Source organism: Silurus meridionalis, chromosome 10, assembly GCF_014805685.1.
Source record: "Silurus meridionalis isolate SWU-2019-XX chromosome 10, ASM1480568v1, whole genome shotgun sequence".
NCBI classification, from domain to species: Eukaryota; Metazoa; Chordata; class Actinopteri; order Siluriformes; family Siluridae; genus Silurus; species Silurus meridionalis.
The window spans coordinates 12,408,787-12,426,507 of record NC_060893.1 but is presented as its reverse complement, the minus strand read 5'-3'; the positions used below and the strand labels follow the sequence as shown (position 1 = coordinate 12,426,507).

The following is a 17,721-nucleotide window of genomic DNA, read 5'->3' as shown; positions in this document are numbered from 1 at the left end:
GTCAGATGTGCACTGGTTTATGGGAAATGTAGTTTATATGTTTTCTAGTAACCACGACTGGAACTTGAAAAAACCCGGGTAAAGACTACAATGTCCACAACACCCTGAAAGTCGACCTTAAACGAACGTGTTCATTGAACGAGTTTGCCTTCATTGACGAGATTTCGTTTTTTTTTGTGTTAGACAACATGGCATCCTCGGGATTAGTATAGTATGTTTAATCGTATTTCTCTTGTAGAATAAGTCTTTTTAGTGTGTGAAGATGAACACAGCTTTTGCAGTGACTTTGGTGTTTGTCGGCTGCTGCAGCAATGTTGTGTTCTTGGAAGTTTTAGTGAGGTCGGTGTAACTTCTGCTTTTACTGACTGCCTTATACAGTTGATCTACTGTGACTATTAATAACTTATTAATAACTACTACTCCACTGGGTATCTGTGTTTATTACAGTTAACACACATATAATCACAGTGTTTATTTGCTATCATGTCAGTCAATGTCCTGCTGTTCTTTAGACACATTTTTTTAAATTTTGTAATAAGAAATTAATCATAAGGGAAGGGAAGTTGACTTTATTATGATTATGATTTATGATGGCTCTTTAGGGATTTCCCAGGATGCGGAAATATTGTCACATTCGCCCAGTTCGTTTTCATTGCCCTGGAGGGCTTCATCTTCCAGAATAATTTTGGACGCAAGAAACCAGTCATACCAATCAGGTAAACACTAACACTGTCAGTGTAGACACAACAACCTGCACTGATTATTCACTGTGCTACTGAAATAATAAACTTCATTCTTATTATATTTCAGCAGGTTTTATCTCCCATTAATCCCATTGTCCCAGCTTTAAATGAGCATTCATTCATCTAGTCATCCATTTATCCATCCACTGACCACCTGCCATCCATCCATCCATCCATCCATCCATCCGTCTATCTATTCATTCATCCTCCCACCCTTCCACACACCCAACCACCAACCCACACACAGACACCCACCGACTGATACTTTCATCCATCCATCCTAAAACCCATCCTTTATCCCAGGAATAAAAGTATAAAAGTATAAGAAAAGTATGAAAATTAAGTAAAGAATTTGATTGATAGAAATATATATATATATATATATATATATATATATATATATATATATATATATATATATATATATTTATATATATACACACATACACACACACACATGTATATGTGTGTACTGTGTATGACATATATTGAGAGAAGTACAGATTCAAGTGTTTCAGTGTGATTGGCATTAGTGTCCATGTGCTGGTATAAAAGTCACATAAAGTGAAGAGAAGTCCAGGTACTAGGTTCTGGTGTTTCCTGGTTTATACGATGATATATGATATGATATGATATATGATATGACATGACATGTTATGCTATAATATGACATGTTATAATATGATATGACGTGTTATGATATCAGCCATTTACAACTCATTCATTTACTACTCACTACTCACAATTTGTGAATGTTTTTGTTTCTCTTAACAAGTTATTCTTTTCAATACCAGCAAAACAGGAATGCAGTTTGAATATTATAGTTATATATAATGTGACGTTAGACGTTAAATGTGGAGCTGGAAAATCTATTCCCAGCCACAAATAGCACAGCAGCTCGGCCTGTGTTTTTGCAGCTGATAGCTGGTTAGAAAAAGATTGATTTTTTAGCAGTGGCATGCTGTTACATGTTCTACTCGGCATTTTGATCCTCTATAGGAACTATGTGATAATGGTGACCATGTTCTTCGCTGTAAGCGTTATCAACAACTACGCTCTCAATTTCAACATCTCGATGCCGTTACACATGATCTTCAGATCTGTAAGTCTTTCACGTCTCTCTTGTCTATCAATCCATCAATTTGTGCTTTCCATCGTATGACTGACAGAAATGTTTTTCTCTGCAGGGCTCTTTAATAGCAAACATGATACTGGGTATCATCATATTGAAAAAGAGGTAGGCTCTCCGGGAATTTAAAACCAAGTTGAATTGAATAAATGTAAAAATAGGAATGCAGCACGTGATATCTTGATCTCACGTATACAGAAATCCAAAGTTGTGCAGTGTTATTTTTACAGACCACTGGTTATAAAATCAGGACTATTAATTGTGTTTGTTTCTTTTATTAACGATAATTTCTTATTATTTATAATTATATAATAAAACATCATTAAATGTTTATAATATTTTTTCAATTATAATTAAATATTCAATTTACGTTTAATACTTATTAATGCTTCTACAGTAAATCTTTATGAAGGATGGCAGGAAATCTGGAAGGCTCTTTATAATATATATATATATTTCACACCAGTGCTGTTTCATTTATGGGTATTAAATTTCTTTTTGTTTCCTACTATTCTCTCAGGAACACGTCATTAAATTCACACAGTGCACTTTTGTGTCACATTGTTGCTTCATTAACATTCTTTTATTTTTTATTTTTATTTTTATTATTATTATTATTATTATTATTATTTTACTGAATCCCAATAAGTGTGGACATTCTTACCAATGCTGTTTTGTCTTTCATTCAGGTATTCACCAAGTAAATACCTTTCCATATTTTTGGTGTCAGTAGGCATCTTTATCTGTACCATCATGTCTGCCAAGCAAGTGGTAAGCATGTTGGCCAATTCTTCTAACTTTTCTGTCTGGATAAATTTTTCTGAAATTATTATGCATGTATCTATTCGTTGGACATACTGTTAGATGTGTTTACCTTTGTTTGATTAGTTTTGTTAACATTTTTCCTAGAGTGCTAAAAAGGCTGCTACAGAAGAGGAAGGAATGCATACTCTTCTGCACTGGCTTTTAGGTAGCTGTGGGTCTACATCTTTTTTTTATGAATGTTGTTGAGCCATACCAGGAGGCTTTGACTGATATTTTTTTCACCCAGATTGGATTCCTGTACAGCTTTCTTTAGAGAATGTGTGTAAGACTACACCAGTGTAAAGGCTTGAATTTCTATTTTTATTTAAGGTATTGGTATGCTGACCTTTGCCCTGGTAATGTCTGCTTTAATGGGCATTTTTCAAGAGACTCTGTACAAGAAATATGGCAAGCACTCAAAGGAGGCTCTCTTCTACAATGTAAGTAAAACTCTGTGTTATACAGTAGACCAGGAATTTAAAGCTGTTCATACCTGAATAACTGATCAATAGCGGACAGCTCGAATGTGTCTACATAATGTTTGTCTGTGCTGCAAAACTAGTTCAATGTTTGCACAGTGTCTTCATTGTACACTTGATGCAGGTTAAGATAAGATAAGAAAAGACAAGACAAGACAAGATAAGATAAAAAAAAAGGAATACCCCACAGTGGGGAAGTTTCTCTGTTACAGCAGCAAAGAAAAAGAAATGTGCAAATATATACAAGAATACAGACATAATACAGTATATAGTATATACACAACACAATAAATACAAAGGAAGAAAAAAGAGAGCATTAGTAAGTAGTTACGCTATCAGACATATTGCACATAGGTAATATTGTACGGTTTTAAATTATTGTTATTGCATGTGTCACTTGTACTATAAAACTTTGTTATAGTTATTATTGCACAATTAAACAGTAATAACAGTGTATATTTTGGTGACTGGTTCACTGAGAGCAGCTCTGATTGTAGAGTTTAATAGCCGCAGGGAGAAAAGACCGTCTGTATCAGACACTTCAGACACTTAGGATGTAACAGTCTGTCACGATGGAGCTGCTCAGAGATGAAACTCTTTTATACAGGGGGTGAGAGTCGTTCTGCAGTAATGATGATAGTTACCTCACAGTATCAGATACAGTAATGAATTAATGTTGCTTTTGTCTTCTATCCAGCAGAAAGGAAACCGCCTTTCCCATTAACTCATGTACATGTTAATAAAACACATCTCAGCTATACATTATAGCTGTACACTTCAAATGAAGGAAACAGAAAATCACTCAACAGCTTCTGTTTTAAGGAAAATGTATAAGGATTTAAAGGCAGATCTACATTTCTCACCACAGAATCTAGAACTTTTTCCACAGAGTATAAATAAATGGTGGCACAGGTGTGAATGGGGCTCCAAATGTAATGTCTATTGATTTTCATTCTGCTGTCAGTGTAATGTCTCTTTTTTTTCTTCAGCACTGCCTGCCATTGCCAGGGTTTCTGCTGCTCTCAACTGATATTTATAATCATGCTGTACTCTTCAGTCAAACCAGTGAGTCTTATTTTCCTTTATATGCACTTCGTTTTTTTCAATTTTGTTTCAATTTGGTTTCTGTACAGGGTCTCCTCCCATTGATGCTGTAATGCAGACAAAGCAGCAAATGAGTTGTTTATAAAGCAAATAGGTTATTTTCTTCAGAAGATATTTAGTTTAAGAAGTTTATTTATATTATGTTTTACATGTGACTTTTTATCCACCAGTCAAACACCAGTCACCAGTTGTAAACAATAGAGGATTTAATTATCAAATTAGGCTATACGTTTTTCTCCAGGCATCATTGTGTGAATCAGCCTTCCACTGCTCATGGATATTCATTCTAATTCCTGTTAATGCCCTTTCCTTAAAGCTCCTGTGGAAATCCCTGTGATTGGTGAAACTATACCGGTTATGTGGTTGCATTTAGCGATGAATGTCTTCACCCAGTATCCTTTGACCTATGGCAATATTTTCATGCACAATTTCTCTGCAACTGAGATCTTTTTATCAGTTAATTCATCCCTTAACACTAATTCATCCCTTAACACTACTTCCTCAGATATGTATGCATTCGGGGTGTATTTATTCTAACCACAGAGTGTACCTCACTTACTGTTACTCTAGTAGTGACTCTTCGTAAATTCCTGAGCCTCATCATCTCTATACTGTACTTCCGCAACCCATTCACAACCTGGCACTGGATTGGAACAGCAGTGGTCTTCCTAGGCACGATGCTCTACACTGAGGTGTTGTCCAACATTCGCATGGCAGTAAAAGGAGAGAAACCGGTCAAGAAGACAGAGTAAAAAAGATTAACACAACAGAATACCTCTCTGTGTGTGTGTGTGTGTGTGTGTGTGTGTGTGTGTGTGTGTGTGTGTGTGTGTGTCTTAGGCAGTTTTGCATTGCAGATTCCACTGCCATGCAGGTTCTTTATAGTTTAAAAATTTCCCAAGGTTGTATTTTAGGGTTAGAAAGAAAAGGTATCTTTTGTTCCCAGATCCACACCATTATCAGATCTCCTAAGGGAAATATGCAGTAATAAGTCGGTAGTATACTAGTACATTTACTGCATCCTGGATATCAGCTTAAGGGTGTGATTATCAGTTTAAATTTGTTACATCTTTCATCCAAGTAAAAATAATTGTTTATGGAATCATTGCTGACCAAACGTGGTTCTGTTTAGAGATTAAAATTTCGAATAGAAATGTGTAATAGAGATTTTATGGGCTGATATGAACTTTATGTGTTTGTATTTATGACTCAAGATGAGTCTTAATGTCTCAGTAAATGCACTGCCTCACAGCCCTCATGTTAATCACATTTCCACCTCTCTTCCTGTAATAAATTTAGCCTGTATTTATTAATCCACAGTATGTAACTCATTATTTTTGCCCATCTATCCTGCACATTTTGTAACTACACAGTGACTAATGTTGCTCGGATATATATAAATAGTCATTTTAGAGAGTCAGACAGTGAATCGTGCAAAATCCAATGGCTGAAAACTCACTGATATTACAAACGCTCTGACATTGAAGCCTCGTTTAGTCATGTTAAACATCTTACAGAGAACTTCACCACATAGAGTAGACTTTTTAAATATTAGTTTTTCTTCATTTTGTCCAGAGTGTCTAACTGTAAATAATAAGCTATTAATTAGTATACAATTATTAATTTGGATATAGATAGATAGATAGATGGATAGATGGATAGATGGATGGATATATAGATGTCATTGCATAGTACAGGTACACCACTATGAAATTAAGTTTAGCATCTACAAGAAGTGCAAATAGTAGCAATTGTGCAAGCTGACAGGTGCAGACAGGTGAAGTAATCTGATAAGTTATATATATATATATATATATATATATATATATATATATATATATATATATATGTATGGGATTACAGTTACAATATTAAAGTTAAATTTTCTATAACCAATCATTCAACCATCTTTTTACTGGAATAGAAATGGTAATTTTAATAGAAAATGGTCAAATATTTATAAAAATTGAATAACTGGTGTGCATCTGCATCCTCAAAACCCACCCACTCAATTAGTAAATGCTAAACGGAATTGTATTGATTTTTATTAATTAAACCTTTTATGTTAAGATCAAATTTGTACAAAATGGGTTGCATATGTGCGAATTTAGAAATGTGTCAGGTTTTTCTCAGCTCATGTCGGATACCACAAGCTCCGACCAGGAGCCCACACTGTTCAGTGAAGCGCGGTTTGGATTTGAGGTCAAGCTGCCACTACACATCCACTGGCAGCGTGAACTGCCACGTGACCAATAACAAGCGCTGGTACTTAGGCGCTCTTTGCCGCTGTCCAATAGAATGCCGCATTCAGGTGGGGGCAGGATGGGGCTGGGTCTGATGCTGGAGCATCAGAATGGGACTCGACTCCAAATAATAACAGCTAGTGACAGCTTGGCCTTTATTAATATTAGGTTTCCGAACGGCCGTGTGTGTGTGTGTGTGTGTGTGTGTGTGCGCGCGCTAATAGTAATGGGAGGCAGCAGCAGCTCCAGAAACATGTCACTGGAGTCTGAGGACGCAGAAGGGGTCGTGTTAGTAAAGGGCATTCGGGTGAGTTTAACAGAGTAAAACTACATTCTTCCCTTTCTGATTTAATGCTGCAGGGCTTCATTTCCTAAACGAATTCCTTGGAAAAGAAAAACAGCTCATAATTTATTTCTTAGTGATACACATTGGTGGGTTTGATTGGTGTTTAAATTCCCCGCATCATATTAACGGGGTCCTGGATACAGAAAGGTACAATATGTTCTGTTTAGCACAGCCAGCAGACACAGTGATGTAGCCAGGATTATTATTATTATTATTATTATTATTATTATTATTATTAATAATAATATTTATTATAATTATTGGATTTCAATTATAATTCGAATGATTGCTTACTTCAATTACACCGATTCAATCTAAGTTAAGCATATGTCAACTTCAATAATAAAAAAAATACACTAAATCTGTAATTCTTAAATTGTGTTCTGTGAAGCATTGCTGGTCTTTGATATTTTAATTAGTCATTTAGAATCTATAATAATAAATAAAAGTCATTCCACAGTACATGGAGCCTAAAAATAGGCCAATCTTTACTTAATGTCTTCTGCTGTTGCAAAGTTCAGGAACAAAAAACTCTAATAAATGGGCAAAATAGTATGAGTGCATGAGCCTAATATTTGCACAGTTATGTTAATGAAAATAGTGTTTAGTGTTGATTTATTTACATTTAAGCAGGTCCTTAATTTGCAAAAAGTTTTTTTGTATGTGATTAAATTGATGATTATGGTGATGATAAATGTCATCAGTGCGTATGCTCCACAAGTCAGCTGTGAAATGGAGAAGAAGGAAAAATTCTGGAGTGTAGGTGAAGGGAACAGAGGTGATGAGGAGGTGATAGGTAGTTATGGCTTTAAGGAGAGAAATGTGGAAGGGCAGATTGTGGTAGATTTTGCTAAAAGGATGGAAGTGGCAGTGGTGAACATGTATTTTAAGAAGAAGGAGGATCATTGGGTGACATATAAGAGTGGAGGAAGGTGCACACAGGTGGACTATGTTCTATGTAGGAGATGCAACCTGAAGGAGATTGGAGACTGTAAGGTGTTGGCAGGGTACAGTGTGGCTAGACAGCATCGGATGGTGGTCTGTAGGATGATTTTGGAAGTGAAGAGGAGGAAAGTGAGGACTAAAAGAAGAATAAGATGGTGGAAACTGAAGAAGGAAGACTATAGTGTGAGATTCAGGGAAGAGGTCAGACAGAGGCTCGGTGATGGTGAAGAGGTGCTGGATGATTGGGCAACTACTGCAGAAGTGATAAGGGAGACGGTTAGAAAAGTACTTGGTGTGACATCTGGAAATAGAAAGGAAGACAAAGAGACGTGGTGGTCGAATGAGGACGTGCAGGAGAGCATAAGGAGGAAGTGGTTGGCAAAACAGAATTGGGATCGACAGAGTGATGAGAAAAGTAGTACAAGGAGATGCAGCAGCAGGTAAAAAGGGATGTGGTGAAAGCCAAGGAAAAGGCATATGAGGAGCTGTATGAGTATGAGAAGTTGGGCACTAAGGAAGGAGAAAAGGATTTGTACCGATTGGCCAGGCAGAGGGACCGAGCTGGGAAAGATATTCTGCAAGTTAGAGCAATAAAGGATGTAGATGGAAATGTGTTGACTAGTGAGGAGAGTGTGTTGAGAAGATTGAGGGAGTATTTTAAGCAGCTGATGAATGAGGAAAATGAGAGAGAGAGAAGGTTGGATGTTGTGGATATGGTAAAGCAGGAAGTGGATAGGATTAGGAAGGAGCAAGTAAAAGCAGCAATTAAGAGGATAAAGAGTGGAAAGTCGGTTGGAGATGTTTAGGAGAGATGGTAGTGGAGTTTTTAACAAGATTGTTTAACAGGGTTTTGTAAGGTGGGAAGATGCCTGAGGAATGGAGAAGGAGTGTGCTGGCACCGATCTTTAAGAATAAGGGAGATCTGCAGACCTGCAGTTACTACAGAGGAATAAAGTTGATCAGTCACACCATGAAGTTATGGGAAAGAGTAGTGGTGACCATCTGTAAGCAGCAGTATGGTTTTATGCCGAGGAAGAGCACCACAGATGCATTATTTGCTTTGAGAATGTTTGAGAAGTATAGAGAAGGTCAGAAGGAGTTGCATTGTGTGTTTGTGGATTTAGAGAAAGCGTACGACAGAGTGCCGAGAGAGGAGATGTGGTAATGTATGAGGAAGTCAGGTGTGTCAGAGAAGTATGTGGGGGTGGTGCAGGACATGAATTAGGACAGTTTGACAGCAGTAAAGTGTGCAGTAGGAATGACAGACTGGTTCAAGGTGGAGGTTGGACTGCATCAAGGTTTGGCTCTGAGCCCTTTCCTGTTTGCAGTGGTAATGGACAGGTTGACAGACGAGGACAAACAGGAGTCTCCATGGACTATCATGTTTGCCGATGATATTGTGATTTGTGGTGAGAGCAGGGAGCAGGTTGAGAAGAGCCTGGAGGGGTGGAGGTATGCGCTGGAGAGAAGGGGAATGAAAGTCAGTAGGAGTAAAACAGAGTACATGTGTGTGAATGAATGGAGGGCAGTGGAGTGGTGCAGTTGCAGGGAGAAGAAGTGGAGAAGGTGGAGGAGTTTAGGTACCTGGGGTCAACAGTGCAAAGTAATGGAGAGTGTGTTAGAGAAGTGAAGAAAAGAGTGCAGGCAGGATGGAGTGGGTAGAGAAGAGTGGCAGGAGTGATTTGTGATAGAAGAGTGTCTGCAAGAGTGAAAGGGAAAGTTTATAGAACTGTGGTGAGACCTGAGATGTTGTATGGTTTAGAGACAGTGGCATTGAGTAAAATGCAAGAGGTGGAGCTGGAGGTAGCAGAGCTGAAGATTGAGGTTTTTGTTGGGAGTGACGAGAATGGAAAGGATTAGAAATTAGTTTATTAGAGGGATAGCACATGTAGGTCGTTTTTGGAGACAAGGTGAGGGAGGCGAGATTGAGATGGTTTGGAAATGTGCAGAGGAGGGACATGGGGTATATCGTTAGGAGAATGCTGAGAATGGAGCACCAGGAAGGAGAAAAAGAGGAAGGCCAAGGAGGAGGTTTATGGATGTGGTGAGGGAAGACATGCAGTTAGTTGGGTTGAAAGAGGCAAATGTGGAGGACAGAGGGGTATGGAGACAGATGATCTGCTTTGCGACCCCTACTGGGAGAAGTAGAAAGAAGAAGAAGAAGAAGAATGCACATTTGCTTGATGTGTCTAATATCGACATTCTAATATTCATAGGCATGAATCTGCTGTAATCATGATGGCGGTTCATAATTACTTATCTTTTTTATTTTAGGGGTCTATGCAGGCAAAAAAGTAAGAAAGCTTGGCATCCATCAAAATGTTTACCTATACTTGCATAATGGATCTTTAGTCAAATTAGTGTAATATATACTGTCAATAATTTGGAAACACCTAGTATTTTATTGTTGTTTTTTTTTTTAACACATGCATGTTCCTTTTTATCTTAAATGCAACAAACTAGGTAAAAAAAAATAATATAAAGATAAAAGATAAAAAGATTTTTAAAAAAAGATAAAAGACTAGTTGTTTAAAAAGCTAGAACTGCTAATGTTCCAGAGGACCCTTAAATAATTTTTTTATAAAGTGAGTATGTACAGCTTGTAAACATTTTATATATGATTAACAGATGACAGATAGAGTGATTGATCGAATGAAGGAGTCTCCATCAGCCCAGCATCCTCAGTCCAAATGCTCAACCTGTCCTTCAGTAGGTCAGCGTTTAACCCCTCACAGTGTGACCTTGGCCCCTACTGAGCTTTTGTCACCAACACTACCCCATTCTCCTTCGTATGCCAGTGCTCTGGTACCACCGCCTCTGCAGGAGTCCATCAGTCCTCTTGTATCAGTGAGCCAGAAGACTCCAGCTCCCTCTACATACACACCTACTTTTGAAGCACTTCCCTCAGCCACTGTTACTGCAACTGAGTCTGTGCCTGATTCTGTGCTTTCAGTTAAAGAACATGTAGCAATATTCCCACCCACTGATTCTGTCGATCCAGTGCCAACTGTTGAGCCTTTACCAATAAATACATCTCCATTAAATTTCACTGAGCCTGTGGTCTTGCCTTTACCTGCTGAGCCTAAACCTTTAGTATTATCATCTTCTGCTGAAGCTGTGGACATCTCTCCATCTACAGTAACTGATACTATGATGTCTCCTCCACCTAGTGAAATCATAACCACATTCATTGAAGCCACAAGAATGCCGCTTACTGATAATGTGATCATAGTTCCACCTGTTGAAACCACACCCTTGCCTAAAATGGTTAAACCCACTGATATACCTGTGGAATCATCTGTTCCATCTACACATACTCTGACTCTAGATACAGCTATTTCTGTTGACCAAGTAACACTGCCTACAACACCTTCCTCTGAGCCAGTGGTTGAGACTGAAATGCTATTCTCGCTGAAAACAGCACTTCCAGCTCCTATTCGATCAGTTGAAATTTCACCAGACATGCCACCTGTCAAGCCCAGAGACCTGCCTAGTGACCTGGAGGAGCTGCTGCCTCCTCCACCCTCTTCTGCACTATCTGAGTTCTGTAAAGTTTCCTCAGGATTTTCTCCCAACGAAGATCACCCAGCTCCATCACCTGCTGTTGAGCCAGCTGTTGCACAGCTGCTTCCACCTCTAACTGAATCAGTGGGCCCAGCTACTTCTCCACAGGCTGCAGGTAAGGCTGGTTTATCATGTTAATGATGTGTTCTCATTACGTTTTTAAAGGCACATCTTGATTAAATGTGCTTTTTTAAATTAAATGTCTTGTTTTTCTAAGAGCAAAAACTTTAGTGTGTCTTTTATTTAGTCACTGATGAGGTCCTAAGAAAGCAGATCAGAGAGGAACTTCAGAAAGTCCTGAAAGAAGAGATGAGGATGGCACAGCTGAAGATCCAGCAACAGTAAGGAAATGGCAGTATGGAAGTATGTCTTCATGTCTGACAAATGTCTATCATGTCTTTTATTACATGTGTATTATTCATCAAAGTGTAGACCAAAAAAATTGTGTGTTTGTGTTTTAGGTTTGAGGAGGAAAAAACTAAGGCTAAAGCAGAAGCTCTGGCCTTTGCTCGGGAGCAAATCCAAGTAGAGGTTCAAAAGGTCCTGGAGAAAGAGCAGTTAGCCATTCAACAGCTTCTAAAAGATGTAATTACGCAGGGACGCCAAAACATTCAGGATGAGCAGCCTGCAAATCATTATTACGTAAGGCATACTGAGATTGTTCCACATACACAATGTGCAAAGTGAGGGTGAACACATTTGATGCCGTACACAGGCTTCAATCCATTTAACCAAACTCCTTGCCAAAAATGTGCCATTTTAGCAACACATAGTAAGTTTCTAATCACACTGGCTAAAGCGGGTGCAAAAGAGGGCAGCCCCATATTTTCTGTGCAAGTCATTTTGCCACCCATTTGCCACTGAAAATAAATGTAAACATGTTAAATTTTATAATTCAATTGTAAGCAACTTATTTTAGTTTTACTTTTAATACATTTCTCACATTTTATGAATCAGTTCACATTTTTAAAAATCAAATCCACATGAAATTGACTTGCTAGGCTTCACAGTGACTCTGGCCAAAATAAAATGGTTACTGGAGATAAATGAACTAATTGTAATGGCAAAAGAATGAGAGTTGCATTTCATGTTGGTGTTTCTTGTGATTGTCTCACACAGGGTGTAGCTCTACTTCATGCCCCTGACCAGAATAAAACACGTAAATAAGATGGATAAATGATTAAATACAACTGCTTACACTAACCCAACAATTAATTAATACTTTATGTACGATGATTTATTTATTTATATGTCACTTTATAGTAAAAGAACCTGTTATAAGTTACATTTTACATTTCCTTCTGAAACTATTGGACCAAGTCATTTTTTTTTGCTGCTCATTGGTATTTATTTGTAGGTGTGTAAAATAAAATATTATTTGCTATGTTTTTAATGACATTAAGTCAGACGGCTGCATAGCTCTGCATGTCACCTCTTAAGATTTAGCCTTCTTTTTGACATGCATTTGTTCATAAAAAGGTTAAGCCAACATGAAGATCAAAGCTGTCTATGAGAGAAAAGCAAGCTATTTGAAGCTGAGAAAAGACAGAAAATCAATCAGAGGCAAATATCACCAGTGCAGCCAGATGGAATGTCTTGAAAAGAAAGAAACCACTGAAGTACTGAGCAACAAACACCAAGTGGGATGGCCAATGAAAACAACAGAATGACAGAATTATTGTAAATCTGTGAAGAAAAAACCCCCCAGAAAACAGTGACATCACTAACAGCCTTCACCTGGCAGACACATAGATATCACAAAAGATTTCAAACCAAGATTATGTTTTACCATAGGTACTGGAAAGACCAAAGTGTGAAGGAAAAAAGGATTTACTCATGACCCAAACCATACAAGCCTATCTGTGAAATGCAGTATGGTGAAGGCAGTGTCAAGGCTTCAGCTTGCATGGCTGCTTCTGGAACAAACTCCAATATTTTAATAATGATGTATCTCATGATGGGAGCAGCAGAATGATTTCACAGGAGTTCACAGGAACATTCTGTTTGCCAATTTACAGAGAATTGCATACAAATTAATTGGGAGGACCTTCGTCATGTCACAAGACAATGTTCCAAGACAATCTGTCAACACACCAGAAGAGTTCATCAGGCGGAACAAGTAGAAAGTTGTTGTCTGACCAGGTTTATCACCAGACCTTAAACCAATTCAGCATAAATTTCAAGAATCTGTGTTAAAGGCTTGGAAAAGCATCATTAAAAAAGAAACCAACAGTTTGTTCATGTCAGTGAGAAGCAAACTTGATGCAATTACTGCAAGCAATGGGTACCTACAAATATTAAGTGTTATTTAACACTTAATTAACATTAACTCTAAAAAAAAAAAATTCTATTGTTTTGCTCAATTAAAAAATAGGCAGTCTGACATAAAAACAAAAGGTTTTATGTCTACATTTTATATCGTTTTAGATATAAATACCTAAAAATATATGCCAAAATCTCAAACTATTTTCTCACATTCATCTTTGGTTCTCAAACTGAATAGTTTTAAATCTAGAACAAACAACAACAAAAAATTAAATTGTTAACCAAGAAGTGCACAGTTGCTTGGAAGCCATCATATAAAAACTGTGACACTGATTTAGAAAGAAAATATTAGTTTTACAAAATAAATGATTTCACTCAGAAAATGATTTTTTTTTAACCTTTTCTTTCTGGGAAAAATTACAATATCTTCTTTGTTTTCCTTTACCATTCTCTCATTATTTCTTTTCTTCCTTCTGTTTCTGCTCCTGCATTTCAGTGTGTGGAGAGGAAGGTAAGTGCAGTGCAGTGCAGTGCAGCTCAGCCCTGTCTACAGCATGCTTTATTACTATCATTTCCGACTCTTCCTAAATTGTTCTTGTGAATCGTAAAATTATAAGTTTAAATCTTAAGTTCTCTATATAATATATTAGCTTTACATGTAAATGGTGCATGATAAGGCACAAATCTCAGTTCTAATCGTTTCAAATCCCACAGCGATATTGTTATTGAGGATGTCTCCGGTAATTAGGTAGCTTAATATAGAGTCCCAGCTGATTAGAGCTCTTTGTGTAAGTCAGTGTTTCTCAAGCAGATTCAGAAGCTAAAACAGAAGGAGAGTTACCTGGCAAAGCAGGACACCATGTACATGGAGCAGCTTGCCAAGCATGAGGAGAAGGTAAGAAACATGTTCAATATAACCACAAGAACCATAACAATAATACTCATATCCTTGGTACGTCTTTCATGCAGACTGCACAAATCACCAAAGTCTCAGCAGAGAGCTTTAAAAAGGGTCTGGAGGAAACTCACAAACGTTTCATGTGAGTAAGGTTCGGCATGTGATGTGTGTTTAAACTCACTTAGACATTTAGTGAAGGCTCAGCACCATTAGAAGAACCATGCAGAATCAAGAGGTTGAAAATATAACATTAAAATAAACCTAATGAGAGGACTGTGGTAAAAAAAATTTATGCTTTCCTCCTATAATCTATATACTGTATGTGTTTGGGTATAGATGATATGACAGTTGCCTTTAACTGATGTCTAAATAAACAGGGCAATGACTTGCATAGCTGGGATTATTTCATACTGCCCAAGATTTTAAATTACAGCTACTCGGTCTAATGGGAGACTGTATAATTACAAAACCGTGTGTGTGTATGTTGCTCTCTCTCTCTCTCTCTCTCTCTCTCTCTCTCTCTCTCTCTCTCTCTCTGTAGGAGGTACCAGATTAAGCCAGTTTGCTCAAAGCTGCAGAGTGAGATTTTGCAATGTTATTTGCAACATATAGGCCAGACTATGAAATGCTCCAATATTGCCTTGCAGTATACGAAGTGTGTGAACGCTGCTAAGCAGGTACAGCATCTCTTTGCACTTTGATTGGCTTGAGTGAAATTTTCTTTTTAGGACCTGACTTTTATGATTGCATCTCCCTTGAAAATCCTGTACAGACTGTGTTAGTATTTTACATGAAATAGGAAATTTGTGAGATGTCTTTTCATGGTATTTCTCTCTTTCCAGAACAAGAAGGTGAACACAGGGGGTTAAACCTGTTTCCAGGATGAACACTACTGTTATGAAAAAAGAAACTAACCAACAGAGAGAAGAAAAGCATTGCAAACAAGTTAACACATTTGTGCAAGACCACATCTTTCTGTTACTATACTGGAAAATGCAAGAGGTCATAAACATGCTGCTAGCATTATTTAGTGCAATTTTCCAAACCCATTCATACCCGACAATTTAAGGATATTTGACATTAAAACCACATTTAAAGTTCAGGGGAAGGAAAAAATCACTTTGCCTTGTACTTTTATTTAGCTGAAAAAAGGACTAAAGCCTACTGTTATTTCTAGAGATCTGTGAGATACTGCTGTGAAGGAATAACGTAAAATACGCTCATTAAATAGTCAGAAGTGTTCCAGTGTCTTTGCTTGTGAAGTTGTGAAGATGCATATCATTTGCAATTTAAATGGTGCGAGTGGGAGTGAGTGTGGAGCTGACCTGTGTTTCAGAGGGAGACCTCTGCCAAGTCATAAGCGTCTTTCAACATTTGTCCACAAGGCTGTGCTGTGGTGTGAAGCTTTACATCCTCATCCATTCTAAAGTATTAAACCTTAACAAGATGCTTCATCACTTCTAAACCACTCAACAAGCTCCTTGTTTACATCACCAATCAGTGTTACAACATGTGTTATTCGGGACAGATGTGCGATATGCAAAGTGCTAATTAGCCTAAAAGAAACAAATTCTATTCATTCGTCTAATGTAATGGTGGCAAGTCAGAGATAGTAGAAAGACTCAAGTGTAATGAGATGCACAGAGTTATAGGGCAGCGTCCCACATTACTCCACCGGTATAGCACTTTTTAATCATCCGTTGAAGCTGTCAGATGCTTCCACACTCCCACACACTCACACAGAACAATCACACAACATCGCACACTCCCTCACTCACTTGCAGTGGTGGACGAAGAACACAAACCATGAACATGAGTTAAAGTAAAGATGCACTCTGTAAAAGTAAACGTGCTCCTTCAATTTTTTACTTAGTATTTGCCTTCAAACATACTCAAGTATCCAAAGTACTATGATTTGTTATGGCTGAAATGTTCCTGATATCATTTCTGTCACAAGACATTACTTACTTAATCAACTCAGTTTATGTGAAAAGACTCTTATGTTGCTCTCAGCACACCAATCTATTAATAGAATGAAATGAATTATTCAAACACTGATTGAGATCTATTAATGTTATCACGAGCCCCAAACCTTCTTTTCAACGTCTTCAAAACAAATGCAAAAAATAAGGCCAAAGTTTCTTCCATCATTTATTCTCTCTAAATGTTCTGCTTGCTGTTGAACTGATGCTGAACTGTATGTTGGTGATAAGTAGATACCACTAAGCGGCATCAAAACAAGATCAAAGCACAGCGTGCGTTACCATGATTTGTGGCTCGCTATTTGTCTGACCAGTTACATTTTTATCCACTAATAAATAAAAAGGAACAACTGATTTCACAAAATGTAGTAAGAAAGATATTTGATTTTGAAATGTACTGAAGTTAAAGTAAATGTCTTCCCAAATGGAAATACTTCTAATGTACAGATATGTAAAAAAAGCTACTTAAGTACAGTAACAAATTACATTTACTTTATTACTTTCCACCACTGCTTACTTGGTTTTACACGTCTGTGCTGTGTAAGCTAGAAAGAGTAAGGCAAAGGCTGCACTGACATTTAAGATTAAAACTCTATAAACATGAAGTGGGGAGTTGAGTTTGTGCTAATGACCTTTTTTGATTGCTCTGAAAAACCAAACATTATGAAAGTCAATAGAGGCCATGTTGGCTGGGACAAATTCCTTATTACATTTTTGGCTGTCAAAACAAAAGTGACCTTGATCAGACAGGGAGCTCAGGCATTTTATTAGACACGCAACGCTCCTGCACATTAAACAGCTGGGCTTAAAAATAGGAAATGGCCCCCTGCAGTAGTGAAAAACAGTTCTCATAGGGTGTCTGTGTATGAAAAAAAAACAGACCCCAGAAAATTCTTAAACAGACTGACTTCTGGTTGATGAAAATTGATTACTGAAATTTTTTCCCCATAATTTGTATGCCTTTGGGATGGACAGCTCTAAATTTAAGCCTCCACTGCCTATTTAACATTGATCTTCCCTTGTGTAATGCAGGGCAAGCCAGTGTCACGTGGCTTACTGTAATATTGATGTGGAGGCCATCCTAAATTAAGCTCTTTTACTGAGCCTGAATGCTCTTCCATATTGGAGGAAAACACACGTTTGTGTACTGAAAACAGCAATGACCTTGAACAGAAGAACAAATTCACTGTGTCTGTGTGGAAAATAAGGTGAATGACTC

The 17,721-nt window shown here is 37.5% G+C and overlaps 2 protein-coding genes across 5 annotated transcripts; both read left to right on the top strand.

Moving 5' to 3' along the window:
* Positions 1–105: 105 nt before the first annotated feature.
* Positions 106–5,572, top strand: slc35b4 (solute carrier family 35 member B4). The gene is made up of 10 exons (XM_046858839.1): positions 106–339; positions 603–716; positions 1,743–1,845; positions 1,931–1,980; positions 2,562–2,643; positions 2,782–2,842; positions 3,007–3,116; positions 4,145–4,220; positions 4,576–4,651; positions 4,765–5,572. Exons 1-10 carry the CDS (start codon positions 263–265, stop codon positions 5,009–5,011), a joined length of 996 nt encoding a protein of 331 aa, XP_046714795.1. The 5' UTR covers positions 106–262; the 3' UTR covers positions 5,012–5,572.
* chchd3b (coiled-coil-helix-coiled-coil-helix domain containing 3b) lies at positions 4,985–15,760 on the top strand. 4 transcript variants are annotated; one of them, XM_046858833.1, is made up of 10 exons: positions 4,985–5,094; positions 6,685–6,809; positions 10,422–11,472; positions 11,605–11,698; positions 11,819–11,999; positions 14,119–14,133; positions 14,434–14,517; positions 14,592–14,662; positions 15,062–15,197; positions 15,363–15,760. In XM_046858833.1, exons 2-10 carry the CDS (start codon positions 6,729–6,731, stop codon positions 15,387–15,389), a joined length of 1,740 nt encoding a protein of 579 aa, XP_046714789.1. In that variant the 5' UTR covers positions 4,985–5,094; positions 6,685–6,728; the 3' UTR covers positions 15,390–15,760. The 4 variants fall into 4 exon arrangements, with proteins under 4 accessions (XP_046714789.1, XP_046714790.1, XP_046714787.1 ...); XM_046858831.1 differs by lacking the exon at positions 4,985–5,094 and having other exon boundaries at positions 6,251–6,809; XM_046858832.1 differs by lacking the exons at positions 4,985–5,094; positions 14,119–14,133 and having other exon boundaries at positions 6,251–6,809.
* The last annotated feature ends 1,961 nt before the right edge of the window (positions 15,761–17,721 follow it).